The 18,315-nt window shown below is 32.8% G+C and overlaps 1 protein-coding gene across 1 annotated transcript; it reads left to right on the forward strand.

Moving 5' to 3' along the window:
- The first annotated feature begins 5,988 nt into the window (after nucleotides 1–5,988).
- Nucleotides 5,989–8,122, forward strand: LOC112505965 (expansin-B15-like). Its single transcript, XM_025110000.1, has 4 exons — nucleotides 5,989–6,124; nucleotides 6,368–6,480; nucleotides 6,676–6,866; nucleotides 7,780–8,122. The coding sequence occupies exons 1-4, from the start codon at nucleotides 5,989–5,991 to the stop codon at nucleotides 8,120–8,122; spliced, it is 783 nt and encodes a 260-aa protein (XP_024965768.1).
- Nucleotides 8,123–18,315: the final 10,193 nt, after the last annotated feature.

Below are 18,315 nucleotides of genomic sequence, written 5' to 3' on the forward strand. Positions count from 1 at the left end.
TATCTATATCCGCCACAGATCCCCTACAAATCTCCTACTGAAATTTTGGAAAAAAATTAAAATTATTTAAAATGGTTTTTCAACGAATTTCTGACGGATTTTTTACTTATTCAAACCGTCACAAATCCATCGGAAATCTTTCGCAAAATTTGTCTAATTTATTTTAATTAATTAATTAGCATTAATCAAAAACAATTTCCGACGGAATTTAATTTTTAATAAAAACAAACCGAAATCCGTCGAAAATTTGTAACCTTCATATATATATATATATATATATATATATCTTTGTCAGGAAAGAAATAAAAATAAAACATTTTTCCTTTTAAAATTTCCGACGGATTTCCGACGAAATTTAATTTTTTAAAATAAAAATTAAATTCTTTCAGAAATATTTTAAACCTTTGTTATAGATATATTTGTTAGGAAACAAATAAAAATAAAACATTTTTCCGTTTAAAGTTTCTAACGGAATTTAACTTTTATTAAAAATAAATAAATTCCGTCGGAAATTTTAAACCTTATATATATATATACATATATATATATACATATATATATATACATATATATATATATACATATATATATATACATATATATCTTTGTTAGGAAAGAAATAAAAATAAAACATTTTTTCTTTTAAAATTTCCGACGGATCCCTCGGCCTATCCCTAGTTGATACTGACTTGTGGAATGAGGCGGTTGGAGGATCCAAGAGAGGCCGTTTATTTGGGTTCGGGTACAATGAAGATCCCAATTTGGTCTTGACCGGGACATCCTCACAAGCAAACTCGAGTGGATCGTCTAATGTAGATAGTCAGGTGTGTACCTCTTTATCCTTTCATGTTTACTTATTTCATTTATACTTCTTATTGGAAATTTTAACGTTTTATTGTATTTGTAGTTAATTAACAATTTACAGTCCCAAATTCAAGAAATGCGTACTCGAGATGAGATCCTACAGAAGGAGGTTGAAGAACTTATTCGTCGAGAAGAGATCCGAAACAGGGAAGATGAGATTCGGAAGAAAGAGCATGCAGACATGATGGATATGATGAAGAGGTTTACACAATCTCAACAGTTTCCGCCGACCCCGCCGCAATAGATTTGATATAGTGTATTATGAACTAGCATTATCAATCAAATTTATATATGTATATTATTTCGTCCGGATAATCATATTAGGTATTTATGACATATTTRTGTATTGTATATTTGTATTTAACTTACAGAATCTTTATATTTTAGGATTTTAGTTTAGGAATTTTTTGGTTTTTTTTCCTGTACCAGCTAAATTTCCGACGGATTTCTGTCGGTAAATAATTAGATATAAGTTTTATTAAAAAAAAATTGGCGGATTCTCCGACGGATTTCCGATGGAAAATCCGTCGGTAAATATTTTTCGTCCATTAAAAATAAAAAGCATTTTCATATTTTAAATTAGGGAAAAAGTTTTTAAATATAATTACGGACGGAATTTCCATCGGAAAAATGTTATTTTTATTTTTGAAATAAAAACTGATTATTGTTTTGGAAGAAAATAGAAAAAGTTTACCGACGGATTTCCGACGAAAATTCCGTCAGTAACTCTAATATCATTTTATAAGCCTTCTAATTAACCCGGAAAGAGGATAACAAATTATAAAATCGTTGGACGGATTTCTGGCGGATTTTTTCGTCGGAAAATACAAATCCGTCAGAAATTCCGTCGGAAATTGCATTTAGCGGCGGGGGTTTTTCCGACGGATTTTGCCGTCGGAAAAACCAGATATTTTAGTAGTGACTTATTTCTGGTTTGAATAACATTACTTTTCATCTATATTTCAAAAATATATAATATTATATATAAGAAATAAATTTATATATCCTTCTCACTTTTGTTGAGGCTTAATTCAAGACTTACTAGTAACTTAGGCTCATCGGTAATCTAAATACCATTAGCCTCGGTGAAGAACATTTAATTCTTTTCATCTATAGTTTATATATGACGACTTGCTTCCATCCAACTCGCATGCTCTTCCATGATTTTCGTCAAATGACTTTATAAATGCCTACATCTTTGCTTTACAATGTACGTAGTTTTTTTTAAGTATATGATATTTGTATGTAGGTGATTGAACTCACACACTTCTCATCTTTGATGAGATTTAAACCCTTAATTTATAGGAGGTGAGCTTATTGGATACAGCTAGACCAATTTTATGGAGTTAAAAAACAGTTCTTAAAAGTTGTGCTTATAAAATAATTATCTGTAAATCTGAAATTTCAAATTTATTTATGTGATTCGTTATTATTAAAAAGTACATAATACTTAATTAATTATTTTAAAAGCTTTTATCTAAATATTCTAAAATATAATAGAATACTAGTATAGATATATAGTATTATTAGAATATTATTGCCAAAAGTTATACTTTTACATGCCTTTTACCAAATTTTACTGGTAAACGTTTATCAGGTGTCACTTACCTTATCAGAAAGCATGTTAATAATCGAAAATCTTATCCGACAAGTGTTTAGTAAACGATTCTTAATGTAAGTACGAGGGTTTTATATCGCTTTCTTCATCATTTGGATTATTTAAATTTGCTCATCGGCTTCTTGTGACACGATTGTTAGGATATTTTATTGGTTTTGGTTCATTTTACGTAAATCTTTTATTGTGGATCATGTATTATGTGTGCGTATATGAGTACTAAACGTATTAAATTCAATATTAAGAATTAGAAGTGTACCTACATGATCCACACAATACATAACATAATCCTTTTAACACTTTTAGAAAGCTAAAAGTTGTTATAAGATAAAACCAAAATATTTTGTAACATAATATATGAATTAATTAAACTTTTAAGTCATAAAGAGAAAAAAAAAAATGTCTCAAACACAAATTTATACAATAATGATTGATACAATATGATCACTTTTTTTTCTAAAGTATATCTAATGATTGTCTTAATACAATATACACTGAATTACATTTTTGTCATTTGTTTATGAATGTTTTTTGGTTTTCGTCTTTACAAATTGTGAAGTACATTGTTTGTCCAAATTTAATGTTTTGGAGCCTAAAGTGGATCTTTCACTTAACGCAGTTAAAAGAGGCTCACTTAAGTTAGACATGTGTCTCTCATGGAGGGTCTTTTTCATCTTTTTATGCCTAAATTTAGATTACATTAAATTTGTCGTCTCTTGTTTATAGTTTCTTTTTTTTATTTCATCCCTACAATTCATAAAGTATGTTAGTAGTCTATTTTTTTTGTTTTCAAGCCCAAAATGGTCCATCCACCGACATTGTTTCTTCGGCAAACCCCATCCCTTCATGAAAACCCCTGTTCTTGGACATGGGCTTTCAAGAACATGGGTTTTCACCCTTATGTGTTTGACAATGGTTGAGAAACCTAGGGACGATGCTTGTGATGGTGTGGTTCAACATTTCAAATCGAGGAGGCAAGAATGGTTTCAGGAATAGTGGTTTCAAGGAGGGTGGAGTTTCGCGAAGAAACAATGTTGGAGGAGGGACCATTTTGGCTTCAGAACACTAAAAATTAACTAACAATGTAATATACGTATTGTAGGGACGAAAACCAAAAAATAGTCATAGATAAGGGACCAAAATAGTAATGTACTCTAAATTTAGGGACAAAAAACAAAAATAACCCTCATGTGAGGGGCTCATCATTGACTTCACAGAGCCTCCTAAAAAGTGGAGTGATTAGTTTAGGCTCCGAAACATGAAATTTGGACCACCAATATAGTTTACGAAATGTAGGGACGAAAACTAGAAAGCAGCTATAGTTAAGGGACCAAAAAATAATTCACTCTATAATATGATTAATAGTAAATTTCAACTTTTTGGTCCTTGTGATTTTTAGTTTTTCTTAGTTTTCGTCCCCAAAGTTTAAACTACAACTTAGCCATTGCAGTTTGCTAAAATGCTCGAAATAAGTTCCTCTCACTACGTCTATTAACTTTTAACGGTGAAGTCGTTTTCATCTTTTTGCCTTATTTTCTCTTAATTTTTTTAAATCCATCTACTAGAATCATGTCGCATGTCCACCTACCCTTCCTCAAAAAATTTCATCTTCCCCACGTTTCCCTCTTCGTTGACCACCTAGAACTCATCTTCAGTCCTTGTCTCTTTCTGACGACTGAAACCAGTCTCCACAACCTCTTCCTTGTTGATCTCCACCATCGTATTCTTTTCCATCCTTATACACCAACCTTTGCCATCTCCAACCATCAACTGTAGCCTCCCATCACCATTGCACCACCACTCAGCCACCTCTTCTCGCCTTAGTTTCACCCTCACTGTCCCTTCTTCTCATCTATACATCACCATCACACCACCACTAGCCATGAATTTAGACCTACAACAACAACCTCTGTCACCATCTTCTTTAAACCAAAAGCTAATATTGCTAGAAAATAACATTATATCCATAACACTTATAAAATAGAAAATAAAAAGTAGTTGGGAAGATGCCAGGTCCATTCAGAAATTATGTTAGATGAAGGCTTTGTTTATATGAGGAAAAGACCGAAAATCCAATTAGAGTTTCATATGGCTTAATCCCAACGGTTCATCAAGACAGTAGTAGACTTGGAATAATCAATTTTAAGAAATCGTAATAATCCATTAGTTAGCATATCATTAATGAAAATGAATTCCTATACGATGATCAGAGTTGAGAAAGATAATTCATTTGAGCAACTCCAATATATTTTTTTGTAATTTTTTCTATATAGAGTAGTAGATTTAAAATTTCAAGAAAAATTATGTTTTCCACTTCAACAACATTTTCTTCATTTTAAAGATTTAATATAATTCATATTATTAAAATATTAAGTTGATTTATTATTACAATCAATTTTTAAATAAACTCTATATAAAATGATAATTATTCAACATTTAATTTCAAAGAGTTCCTTAAATTTTGAAGATGTTTACCCTTTTTCTTACTTTCTCTATTTTGAAGAAATTTTAGAAAGATCTATTCAATAAAAAAGAGATTGAAAATTATAAAATCTTTATTTTTTGTATTTTGAAGAATCTGTTGTACATGCTAATAAGAAGTTATACAATCAAAACATTTGAGAGACGTAGGGAAGTAAGGATGAATATCAGAAATAGTTTCATTTATATATATATATATATATATATAGAGAGAGAGAGAGAGAGAGAGAGGTTGGTTATTATACAACTATTGACATTTGTGCAACCAATACAACCCAATTTCAACCGTCCATTTCATTTGATGAATATGTGATTTCATAGAAGTTTTGATTGTTTCCTAATATAAAGTATTAATCATAATTAATGAACTTTATTCATATTCCATAAATATTCAAATCATAATAAATGAACTCACATCATTTCTATAAATATCTCAATTAATTGGGTTGTACAAATACACAAGGTTGTAAAAGAAATATACCCTATATATATATATAGGGGTGGGTTCAAATAAAAATCACTCAATTTGTAAAAACCGTGAAAACCTCATTCAACCAATCATAATTTTTCATTTTGTTCATTTTTTTGTAATTATGAGAGGTTGATTAACCATTTTTATTGTGGAGGGTGTTAATCATGGATATTATCATCTTCATTATTTTAATTTTAGAGAAATACATGAAACAATTTCATTAAAATTTCATTAAGTAGTATATGAAACAATTTCATAATCACATATGAAACAATTTCATCAAAAAAAGTACTATATGAAACAATTTCACAAGATTAACAATTTCATGAAAAAATTTCATAAGATTAACGATGGATGAGAGTAGTTTTTACGGTTTTTACAAATTGGAGTGGTTTTCATTTGATCGCTCATATATATATATATATATATATATATATAATTCTAGGTTTATAAGTAGTTATCACCTCCTACTAGTTAGCATTTAACGGATTTGGTATAAGGGTTGATCGTGTGTTTCTTTTGGTTCTCCACAAAAACAAAGTGTTAAACATATACAATGGTTTCGACTCCTTTTATCATAGTTGTTATCATTTCTTTGCTTACCTTCTCTTCTTGTTTGTGTTTTGTCCTCCCCACCAGTAATAGTACTGGTTTGGCAACATGGTATGGGAATGAAACCGGTCCCGGTAGCGGTAATGAAATGAATATTTCATGTTTCCAAGAAAGATTTTTATTTGCAGAACCTATAGTTTCTCTTCAATCACTCCAATCAAACATGATAATGAAATGCTACATTAACTTGTTCATTTCATTCTTTTGTGTTAGCCACGAGTATCTGGACACCTTACATACATCTTAACTAACCCTGAAAATGACGACCAGGAAAATCCACAATGATTGTTTATTAATTATTTTAATTCTGGGATTATGAGCAGGAGCGGCTTGTGGATGGGAGGATGATGTGAAAGATCCTCCATTGTCGTCGATGATATCAGCAGGAAATGCCAACATCTTTTTGAAGGGCAAGGGATGCGGAAATTGTTTTGAGGTTAAGGATGATTATTTTAATTTTCCTTTCGTTGATCAATTAATGTAACAACGGGTTGTGTGACATATGAAGAAGCTCATCATAATACTTTTCATAAAAGCTCTTTAGGACAAAAAAAATTACATTCTAACATATATTTTAATAATACAAGTCTAGCTGACTTGAGACTCTAATAGATTGCAAATACATGTGCAGATATTTTGTACACAACCACCACATTGCTCAGGCAAACCAATTACAGTGACCATCAGTGATGAGTGTCCTGGGTATTGTAACAAAGTACCTTTTCATTTTGATTTAAGCGGGTTCGCTTTTGGTAAGATGGCAAATCCTGGCCAAGAGCAGAATTTACGAAAACTTGGTCAGGTTGATGTGCAATACAAAAGGTACGTGCAATTATGTTGGGATTGTGAACTACAACAAAGTGGTTCTTTTAGGACGCTCAATTGTCCTTACATGTCCTAATAGAAAACTTAATTGGATTTTTAGGTTTATTGGACCAAAAATCGATGTCTCATCTAAATGTGTTACAATGAGTTGATAGGATGAAGTGAGATAATCTAACATATATCGATGAAGTTGGATAACCAAACATGACATAAAAAGCAAATCATCCTATTAATATTTTTATGTCACTTTACAAAATTGTCTAATTAGTCTTACGTATATATGACACTTTCAAGCCCTCGGACATGTAGCTCCGTTGGTTAAGGTGTAAAGTGACTTCCCTAAAATGCACAAAAGACTCAAGTTTGAATCTTGCCGGAGGCGAGCTTGAACCCCTCTTCTAGCCTCAACTACTGAATTAGCTTGAAATGCCTACTCACCTATGGTTCCTAGCTAGCGGGTTCCATGTGGGGCCAGTCAGGGTTGCCGGTAATTAACCTTTTGCTCAAATATATGACACTTTCAAAAGAGTCGTCTAAAAGGACGGTTTACCTTTTGTGTCCCACTAGGTTGTCCAACTTTGTCCACAAAATTTGTAATTAGATCGCCTAATATTGTTTTAAAAACTTATTTTAATTAACATCTTTAGATAGAATTTTCTTTCAAAAATATTGCATCATGTCGAATGGCTTGTCCATCATCTATCCCCAAGGTACGTTCCAGAATGAACGAATGCATGATTGTTGAGATCATAAGCTGCTTAATTAACATCATTTTGAGATCAGAAAATTGTTGATTTCTTGTCCTACAAACGTCATTAAAGTCCCATTAATTAAAAGGTCCATTTTATTGTAAGGGTAATATATACTCCCACTATATACCAAGATTAATTACTCTCTGATTGTTGAAAAGAGGAATGTTGGGTTTTGGTAGGGTGCCATGCAGTTACGGAAGTACAAAGATTGCGTTTAAAGTTAGCCAGAAAAGCAACCCAAACTGGTTCGCAATGGCAATCGAATATGCAAATGGGGATGGTGGTTTTGGTCATGTGGAGATAGCTGCTGGTGGTACTCAAAATTATTCTGCAATGGATAACATATGGGGTGCAGTTTGGAAAAAAGACATTGCTCCATCTTACAAACCTCCATTTTCTTTTAGGCTCACCTCTGCTGATGGGAAAACCCTAGTTGCAACTAATGTGATTCCTCTAAACTTTGCACCTGGCCAAAAATACTCATCAACCGTAAATTTTTAAGTAATAATGTGTTAGATTTGGGTCGTTATCGTTCTATTATCATGTTCGATTACTATATATGTTGCAATCAAATGAGTCGATTAATGCAAGTTGTTTCGTATGTAATGGAGCAAAACCAATAGATTGTGACAAAATATTCCTTATTATGTAAAAGAACATTTAACATATGTTTTAGAATGAAATTCACATTTAGGGGGTGTTTGGGATTGCTTATAAAAACAACTTATTGACTTATTCCGGTGTGGCACCGGTAATAAGCACTTTTGAGTGTTTGGATAAATAGATTATACTGTTCCCTCCTGCTCTCCTCCTTTTTAAATCTCTTTTCACAAGAGTCATTATAGAGAATGAAGAGGCACCTACATGTATATACAAGTTTAATAATGTGTGTCTAATTGATGTGATACTCCAACAATTTAAATAGAACCATTTACCTACACAATTGCTTACCAAATGGGTTGGAGCAAGATTTTTAGACGAATCCAAAACCACCTGCTAGCATGCCATGCATAATAGACCACTGAACCCTACAGGGCGGTCGAGTTTCTAGTTTTATGCTAGCATATTCCAATCCATAAGGTCAACGGTGCTCTTGAATAGGAAATTCATAGAGCTCACTCATCGACTACCACCTTCTTGGTTTTACAGTTGTTGATCATTAGGGAGATTATCAAACTCTTGTGGTGCTGGTTATAGGGGTCTAGAGATTGTTGTCATCAATAGTAATTATCATCGACTCTAGATCCCCATGGTACAAGGGCGTAGCCTCGTTTGGAGTTGTAGTCTTAGATATGTGTTCATTGGTTCTTTTCTTCTCTGTAAGGTAAGTTAATCCACAAATATTTGAACCACCATAAATGGCGTTTNTTGTAGTCTTAGATATGTGTTCATTGGTTCTTTTCTTCTCTGTAAGGTAAGTTAATCCACAAATATTTGAACCACCATAAATGGCGTTTATTGTTGGATTTTGATAAGCACACAAATCCTGGCACAGGAAATGCCCGGTTGGGTCCAGAATGCGGCGTGCACGACCAAGCCTGTGATCTAAGGTCACGGTTTGGGTCTCCATACTATTTGTTTGTGTTGGGTGATGCAGTCGCAGGTAGGGTTACGGAAGCTCATGTTTGGCTGATTTAAGTCACGTCTTAGCTATGGTTTAAGGTGTCTTGCTTACAACTCGTCCCTGGGAAGATTTTTGCTTGGTTGTAAAGCATTTTTCAGAGAGCTTAAATTAAATTTCAATGCACAAATGTTTAAAGCATTTGTACAGCCTGTTTGTACAAATCTATAAATCGAACCACCTTTTATTGATAAAAGTAAAATAGAGAGACAGAACTTACAAAGAATCTATAAATCTTAGCTAAGATAGCTAAGAAGGATACAAAACATAAGCTAAATTTAAAGAGAGAAGACGACTGTTGAGATCCTTTAAGAAAAATACAAAAATGAAATGAGAATTATGAGAAAATAACTGGAAACAAGTCTTTTTATATTTAAGCTCAAAAGTTTCACAAAACACCTTGAACAATAAGAGAATTGCTCCGCTAACCCTGAGAAATTGAGAGAAGTGAGGCGCAGCCCTCCAGTCCTTTATCTGTCAGATCATGAACATTTTAGCCCCCTACTTTTACAACCTTGCATGAAATAAGCAAACATAACCAAAAGTTAAGATTGAAAACTTATGAATATCTTTCAACACTATCGATGCACCACAATCCCAACCCACCCCCTCAACGCCCCAGTCCGACGAACTCTTTGATCATCTTCTCCGACAAACTCTCTAGTCATCTTCTCCGGCGATTCTAAACCTCAAAATATTTCAAAAATCAAATACCTATTCTCAAAATCAAAAACCCTAAATCCAAAATCAAACTCAATTCCTATATTAATAATCTTAAATCCAATGTCAAAAACTCAAACCAAACTCAAAACCTGATTTCCAAAATCAAAAACACAAATCTAGAAATAAACCCTGATTCCAAAACCAAACCCAAATATAATATGAGAAACTAATTCCAAAATCAAGTCCAAATGCAAAATCAAAACCTAATTCTAAAATCAAAAACAAAACCTACACGAAGCATCGATCTGCACAAATCACAAGGATTATTCATGAAGGAGGTTTCTAAAACAAACCCAGTAGGATAGATGGAATGAGAAAAGAGGCATGTTCCAAAAAAACCTAGTTTGAGCAAGAACAAGTTTGGAAACTAAAAGATTTGATTAAAAAGAGAATATCATGCTGACTGGAACAAAAATACCCACTGATGAAGGTGTGGGTTTACGGTTGTAATACCCCATACCACGCATTGCATGTAACACATACTTCATACGGAAGAAATACATGTTTATACACCACTTAGGTCCCTTAGTACAAGAAATTACCATACATAATACATGTCTCAAAAATTCAAATATACATTTCTTGTACTAATCATCGTACATCAATCAAAACTATACATTATAAACAAATCTTCATGTAGATAAACATTTAGGAAAATATCACATTTTCCCCTTCCCCTTACCGTCCGTACCTCCTGCAATACATAATTAAAATCACAAAACGAGGGTTAGACCGAAAGGTCTAGTGAGTTACCCTATTTAAGTTATTGCAGGGTGATCATCACCAAAACTTTTTTTAAATAAAACAACTTTTCATATATATAACCAATATATGAACAAATGGGGGCATATTCCAGTTCCTTCCCCTTTTCAAGCCAAGATTCAGCTATTCAAATAACATACATTTGAATCAACCAGGTTTCATATAATGCCTCTTATCCGGTTTAATCTAAATCGACTAAGCCTTGTCCGATTTAAACCTTAAATCGTTTACCCTTCATCCGGTTTAATGTATAAATCGTTCAACACATAGCCGAATTAAACTTAAAATAGGTATAAAACTTTAAAAACATAATTCAAGATGCAAACAAAATGGTTCAAAGCATTTTAACCACTCACCTTAAGCAATTCTTTTTGAAAAACAGATGAATCCAATCTTCTTGAAATCAGTCAACAGGCAATTCGCTCAATCTCTCTTACTTTTTAAATCGATCAACCAAGCTCCAAAAGAAGTAAGAAAACTGAAAATAGAGGCTACCCCTCCTTTTATACCCTTCCCTTTAGGGAAAGTCGGCTATTACAGCCGTTCACCACATGCATGTTTACACATGAAATCATCATGCATGCATGTAAACTCTTGTATTCACACATGCATAATCACATATACATAACCTCTCATGCATGCCTTATGTATGTATATATATATATATATATATATATATATATATCCACATATTTGATGCATACTCATTTATGTACATAATTTCACATATTAACATGATCGAATATAATAATTTATCACGCTATCACGAAATCATTTATCAAATAATCACATACATTAATTACCTTGGGTGATAACCAAGATCTAGTTATCACAACGGTGGGGAACCCATATCGAAACAAAAAACCACTCCTCAATGAAGACCACCGGACAAGGATTAGAATCCATATCCGGGGTTGCAAGTGTGAGTGATGAGAGTTGGCAAACAACAGCGAGAAAGAGAACAAGGGAAGAAGGCAGTAGTGGTTGGAGGAGCGATAGTTATGGTGCTCGGTGCTTCCATGATGTTGGCCGAAGAGAGTAAAGGACTAAATAGAGTAAAGGACTGAATAGAGAATGAGAGACATAAGAGAGTAAGGGGGAGAGAGATGGGTGTCAGAGTCGTAGATGGTTGGCAAGTATGGATCTTCCACGATGACAAAGAGAAAAAGGGGAGGGAGCGCCAATGTGTTTCAATCGGGTGGGGAGGGTTTGGGTGGGAAAATCAAAAACCCGATCGGATTTCGAATGTGGAAATCAAGACTCAATTTTTGGGTTTTGGATTGCTTAGAGTTCAGGTTGGTCGGGTTCCGAGTTCAGGTTGGTCATGTACGGGTTTATTCATAATGCAAAAAATAATATATTCAACCGATTTTGAGGATGAATTCAATCGATTGAGAGGATTGATAAATCGATAGTATGCTTAAAATTTTTTAAAAAAGCACGACCGATTAGGATTTTTAGAAACTTCAAAGGATAATTAGATAAATAAATATATTTATATAGTATTTAAAATATATATATATATATATGTGTGTGTGTGTATATATATATATTTATTTATCGGGTTTTTCGATGTATCAGGTGGCCAATAATCAAACCCACCCGAACCCAAATTTCTCCAAAAAGTCGGTTTTCTGATTTCGAGGCATTCAGGTTTCGCATAAACACTTTATTTTCAGTTCGGATTACGGACCATTCGGGTTTTGCACACCCTTATCTGCAAGAGGTGAGGGGTAATCGTTAGGTGGATTGGTCCAAGCAAGGCTATTTGTCTACTTGGCTCTGGTTGTAGGCCTTTCGCTTTGGGCTATCTTCTTTCTCCGAAAAAGGTGGAGGGGAGATCGACATGTTTTTTCAGTGTGGTTATGCTCATATGTATATATGGATTAATATAATAATAGATAATAATGATATAATATTTTTTTTTTTTTTAGTTTTGTAACTGAAAATCAATGAAAACCTTAAAAGGACCAAAATGTCATTGAGTTAATGGACCTATTTAATATAAGTGAGTCTGAGCGATCAAAAGTGAAGCAAAATGGCAACCATAATGATTAAAATTGTAATTAGTTGAAAAGAAGGACGAAAGTTGATAGTGGGTGGCAACCACATGGACCAAAAGTGTAACTTACTTTGAATGGATCATATTTTTTAAGTAATTTAACAATGGGATTAAAGTGTCATTGTGGTTCAATAACTAGTGGGTTGTTTTAATTCCGAATGGAGACTTTATATAATGCAATGGTTAATTTGATGTTTTCGGACATCATCGAGTTATAGACATGTGGTTTGATTAAAGTTGGTCTGGGTTGACCAAAAGTTGACTTTTGACTTGTTTGACCCACGTGGATTTTAAAGATGGGGCCATATTGAGTTATTGGGAATGAATTAGGAGACTCGAATTTGGATTTTACTTTAGGTCGGGTCGATTTTGACCATAATGGACTTTTGGAGAAATTTAGCGATTAACTGGACATGGTGGTATGAAATGTGTAGGTCTTCAGATGTGAGCTACTAGCAGCCGAACAACACGAAGTAAGTGAGTCTTCATGAGACTTAACAATGGGATGCATACATATGTACAAAGGTATTTTATGATATTATGATTTTGTGGTGGTGACGCTATGGGTGATATTGATTTAAACACTTGACATCGGTTCATATGTACATATATTTGGAGCTTTATGGAACGTGCATGCTAATTGTTTTCCGAGTTTTAAACATATTTAGCATGCTCAAGTTTTTAGTTATTTTGAATTGTACAAGTGGTACATGGATTGGAGTATATGAGATATCAACTTAATTTGTTACACTTAAGGGGAGGCACGAACCCGAAACAGGTGATTGGCTCTGTGTGAGTCATATACACCCGGGAATGTCTGTGGCGTGACAGGACGACCCCCATAATAGGTTACTGGCTCTAGATGAGTCACACATACCTAGGGAATACTTGTAACCTATTTATCCCTATTCGAGGAGCCAATTATGAGGTCTCATTTATTTCAGGGTTGCATGTTATCAGACCTTGCATATTATTTTAAACGAAGTTTGCATGTTTGATATGTGTGACAAAATATGATTTCACTCATGCAAACTATGAAGTCACCGAACTTTATAAGTCAACTACAATATACATCTCAGGACTCGGAACTTTGAGGTTGAATAAGGGAAAATGGCACGCTTGAGGACTTGCCTATTTATTTAGGTGCAGTATTTTTTTTATTAAACATTTACGTTTGGATCAATTGTAACGTAATTTGATATGGAACGGATTAGCATTTAAGTAATATTTTTATTGATTTAAAGTCTTTCATTACGAACGATTTTAAATTTGAACTTAATCATTATCTTAATTATGAAAATTTTATTTTAGATTATATTACATCTCATCAAAAAATGATGGTGTTAAAAGAGAATTGAAACCACTTAAGTGAGTGTGCAAGTAACGAAATAAGGGGGGAAATCCATGGTTAAAAAACTAGTGGTACATGATTTTTTGTTGCCTTCCCTTTTAGAAATAGTTGGGTCACCAATATTTATAGAGAAAATTAGGTGTCGTTTATCAAATGTTTATCAGGATAAGCGTTTATCAAGTCACTTTATTTTACTAAATGGAATATGACAAAGACTAAGAATCTTACCCAGTAAGAGCAAAGACAATAATCAAGAGTCTTGCCCGGTAAGTGAGGAGGACTCTTACCATGGTTAGCGCTTACCGTGATAAATTGTTGCACATGATGCATTTTAGTGAATAAAATCTTACCCGGTAAATAAACGATAGTGTTGAATTTCACGGTAAATGCTTACCTAGTAAATGGTTAGGTAAACGACCCCTAAGTTTACCTTTAATTCTTGGTATCATGTACAACGCACATGATAATTTTATATATACCCTAGTTTCTTTAACCATATTTTGCGATTCCCATGCAAATAAAAAGCGACAAACACATTAATGTTGTGTTTTTGGAACTCTCTTTTAGGAAGGAAAAGAAGGGAAAGATGAGAAAAGTAAAAAAAAAAAAAAAAACTCGTATTTTTGAGACTTTCTAAGAGAGAGAGAAAAAAAATGAAGAAAAATAATGATAAGTTTACGCTCAAACTTTCCTCTCAAATGTAGGAGGAAAATTTGGGAGGAAAGGGAAGAGATTAAATACTTTAAAAATTATTAAAATTACAAAAATACTCGATCTTTTGTTGAGAATATGGGTTTTGTGGTTGTATTACATGGAAATTTCTAGATCGTAGGGGTGTTCGCGGTGTGGTTTGGGATCAAACTGTAAACCGCACCGCATATGCGATTTGAGCATTATCCCAAAACGCAAACCGCACCGCATAAACCTCAAAACGCAACGCATAAACCTCAAACCGCACCACACAGTGCGGTTTATGCGGTTTGTCCCTATCTTACTTTATGCATAAAATCCAAAAATTACAAGTTTAAAAATACATTATAAAATCAACGACAAAGTGACCATAGTAAAAAAAAAAAAAAAGAGTTTCAATACATTTAATTCCAAATACATTGCATAATTAAAAAAATAGTCTAAGAAATAAAAAACATAAACTTCTAACTAAATTAGACGTGTGAGTTGTGATGTGTACAACTTTTTCTTTCATTTCGATCTTTAAACCCTGACTCCTAAATGGCTGTATGGGATGATGGGACTTTGGAGCTAAAAGTTAATTTATCAAAGTCCAAAACCAAAAATTAAAAAATATTATATAAATACTAAATTAGTGTGTATATGTGTGTGTTATATAAAAATTAAAAATATATATACACAAAATATGTGGTGCGCTGCGGTTTGAACCGCGATTTGATAACTCAAAACTGTAAACCGTACTACATAGTGCGGTTTAGTAAAAATACAACCCACACTACAAAAGTTCTAAACTGCGTTTTGCAGTGTGATGTAGGCGGTTTGACGGTTTGTATGAACACCCCTACTAGATCGTATATTGGAAATCACTTTCCAAATACTGTATTTTGCTCTATCATGCCTTAGGTTCACACGAAATCAGTACCAGGATAATCTAGGAATTTTCATACGTGAAACAAGGCACTGATTTTGCATATATAAATCACGAATTTGTGTACTTATAAGAGAGATCAAGGTTACGAGCGGTTAAACAGTAATAACCGTTAACGGATAAGATCAAAGAGCAATTACAACCAAATCAGAGTTCAAAATGAAGTCAGACTCCATTTAAAGCTAGGTTTGATACCAAACATAAATCTAACAGAAGGTTCAGATATCTGAATCCATTGATTTAGACTTTCGACTTAGGCTGGAACAAGTCTTAACACAAGGTTCAGATCTCCGACTTCATAAGTCCAAACTTAGGACTTAGCTAATTTCTTTAAGTATGAAACCACATTTTAGAGGTCTGATATAAAAAGATCAAATGTTTGAGTCCATTATCAAACTTTATACTTAGTGAAAATTTTACTAAAGTTTGACTTTTCATAAACTTCAAAAACCGCCAAGGGTATCTGCCCTTTAGAACCCCGCTAGCGGGTGCAACCCCCGTCTTATGTACTATAAGGTGATAGGGACAACATTTGTGAGTGTGCACTTCGCACTCCCTTATTCACTTATGTTTGCCTCATCATCTTAATTGATCTCAAAATAAATCACAATTACACCAAATTGGTTGATGAAACTAAAATCACCAACACCCTTCATTGATATATTTTTAAAGGGTATATTAGTAAAAATGACATATTTTCTTTCCTTTCTCTCATATACAAGAACATGAAAATTATTTTTTCTTAGCCTTTCAAGAAAGCAAATAAAAAAATTATTTCTTTTTCGTGTCTTTTCTCCCTCTTTCTTTCCTTCCATTTCTTTAAAAAAAAATTCTCCCCAAATTCGAGAATACAGCATAAGCCTTTGCTATTTTGTTGTGTGTGCGCACATGAAAAATGTATCTATACGCTGCTCTCGTTAACCATATTTTCCGATTCTCATAAAAGTCAAATGCGAGAAACATATTATACTTTTGCTCTTTCGTGTGTGTGAAAGCATACTTGAGTGATTGCTTTTACTCCCGACACCGATCGAATATGATAATCAATTCCTTTCTTTTCCATTTCCTTAATTCCTTTCTCACCCTTCCAAATATTATTTATTACTAATACAGAATCGTCATTCTTCATAAGCAATAATAATTATTATCATATCCTTTACATCAATTATCATACATTCAAGATTCACTGTTAATTATATGATGTGTCTGTTCATTTGCCATCTTTTCATCTCATTTAACTGACTTTCTAATAAATATATATGGATACTCAATGGCTTTTTTTTGTTTTACAAGAAAATTAACTTGTATATTATAAAATAATTGATAATTTTTATGGTTTTTGTTTCATAATACACTCCCTTCTCCAATGGTGCAAGACTACAAGGGTGGATTATATATGTGGGAGTGTTACTTTGTTTGACTTCATCTACATGTCTTAAAATATTTAGAATATCATTAATATTAATATTGACATTGAATATTGATAACAACTGTTTATATATATTTAAGAGTCTAACTTATCTGATAACCTGTTAATGTTATATACCAACTAATATATCATGTCATAGCAAGTGATTTTTCTTATTTGACAACTAAAATGTAAATCACTGTATAAAATAACAAATTAAAAATTTACTCATTTTTCCCATAAAAAAAGTTGTGCAATTCCGATGACTTTTAACTCTTTTCCTGCATCTTCAACTTCTCCTTCCTTCATTGTCTGAGAGGAACAGTGTGACGATGAGAGAAGTGATTGGGGAAAGAGGGGAGGAGAGAAGGGAATAGTCGGCAGATAAGGGAGGATGTCGATGAAGGGCAATAATCGGCAAATAAGCCTTGGTGGGGAAGACGACGAGGCATGGCCATAAGGCGGAACATGTTCATGGAGTTAGGAAGGATACTGTTATTTCTTTTTAAAAGATTTGGCTCCATTTTCTATTACTAATGTATTTTGATGATTTGGAATTTATTAATGACATGAATATTGTATAGTTTCTAGTATTTTTCTGTATCATCTTGATTAATCAGGTGTTGAACAAGGAAAACAGATCTTTAAATAAATGAAAACCTTTATTTCAAATCCTTAAATTATGATTTTAAAAGTTAGTTTCTCAAACTAAGAATTAGATTTTGTTTTAATGGATTGGGGGTGGGGGAAATTCCCCTTATACCAAAATATTAAAATAAATATAAAAAAATTTATCCTCAATCTATCTTCTAACTTTATAACCATCTTTTGGGTTTGTGCCCCTTCTTGAGTCTTTGAAGTCTAATAAACATAAACAAATTCGTATAAAAGTAATATATATATATATATTACTTTATAGGGGAGCGATCAAATGCAAACCACTCAATTTGTACAAACCGTGCAAATCGCATTCAACTAATCATAATTTTTCATTTTGTTCATTTTTTTGTAATTATGAGAGGTTGATTAATCATTTTTATTGTGGAGTGTGTTAATCATAGATATTATCATCTTAATTATTTCAATTTTAGAGAAATACATGAAACAGTTTCATTAATGTTAGAGAAATACATGAAACAGTTTCATTAA

The sequence above is a fragment of the Cynara cardunculus genome (assembly GCF_001531365.2).
Source record: "Cynara cardunculus var. scolymus isolate 2C chromosome LG 2, CcrdV1, whole genome shotgun sequence".
Taxonomy (NCBI): domain Eukaryota; kingdom Viridiplantae; phylum Streptophyta; class Magnoliopsida; order Asterales; family Asteraceae; genus Cynara; species Cynara cardunculus.

Bases quoted from the DNA above. Each gene is read 5' to 3' on its own strand.
- LOC112505965 (XM_025110000.1), top strand. From the start codon at position 5,989: ATGGTTTCGACTCCTTTTATCATAGTTGTTATCATTTCTTTGCTTACC. The intron at 6,125-6,367 runs GTAATGAAATGA...GATTATGAGCAG, and splicing joins TGAAACCGGTCCCGGTAGCG to GAGCGGCTTGTGGATGGGAG. The intron at 6,867-7,779 runs GTACGTGCAATT...ATTGTTGAAAAG, and splicing joins GTTGATGTGCAATACAAAAG to AGGAATGTTGGGTTTTGGTA.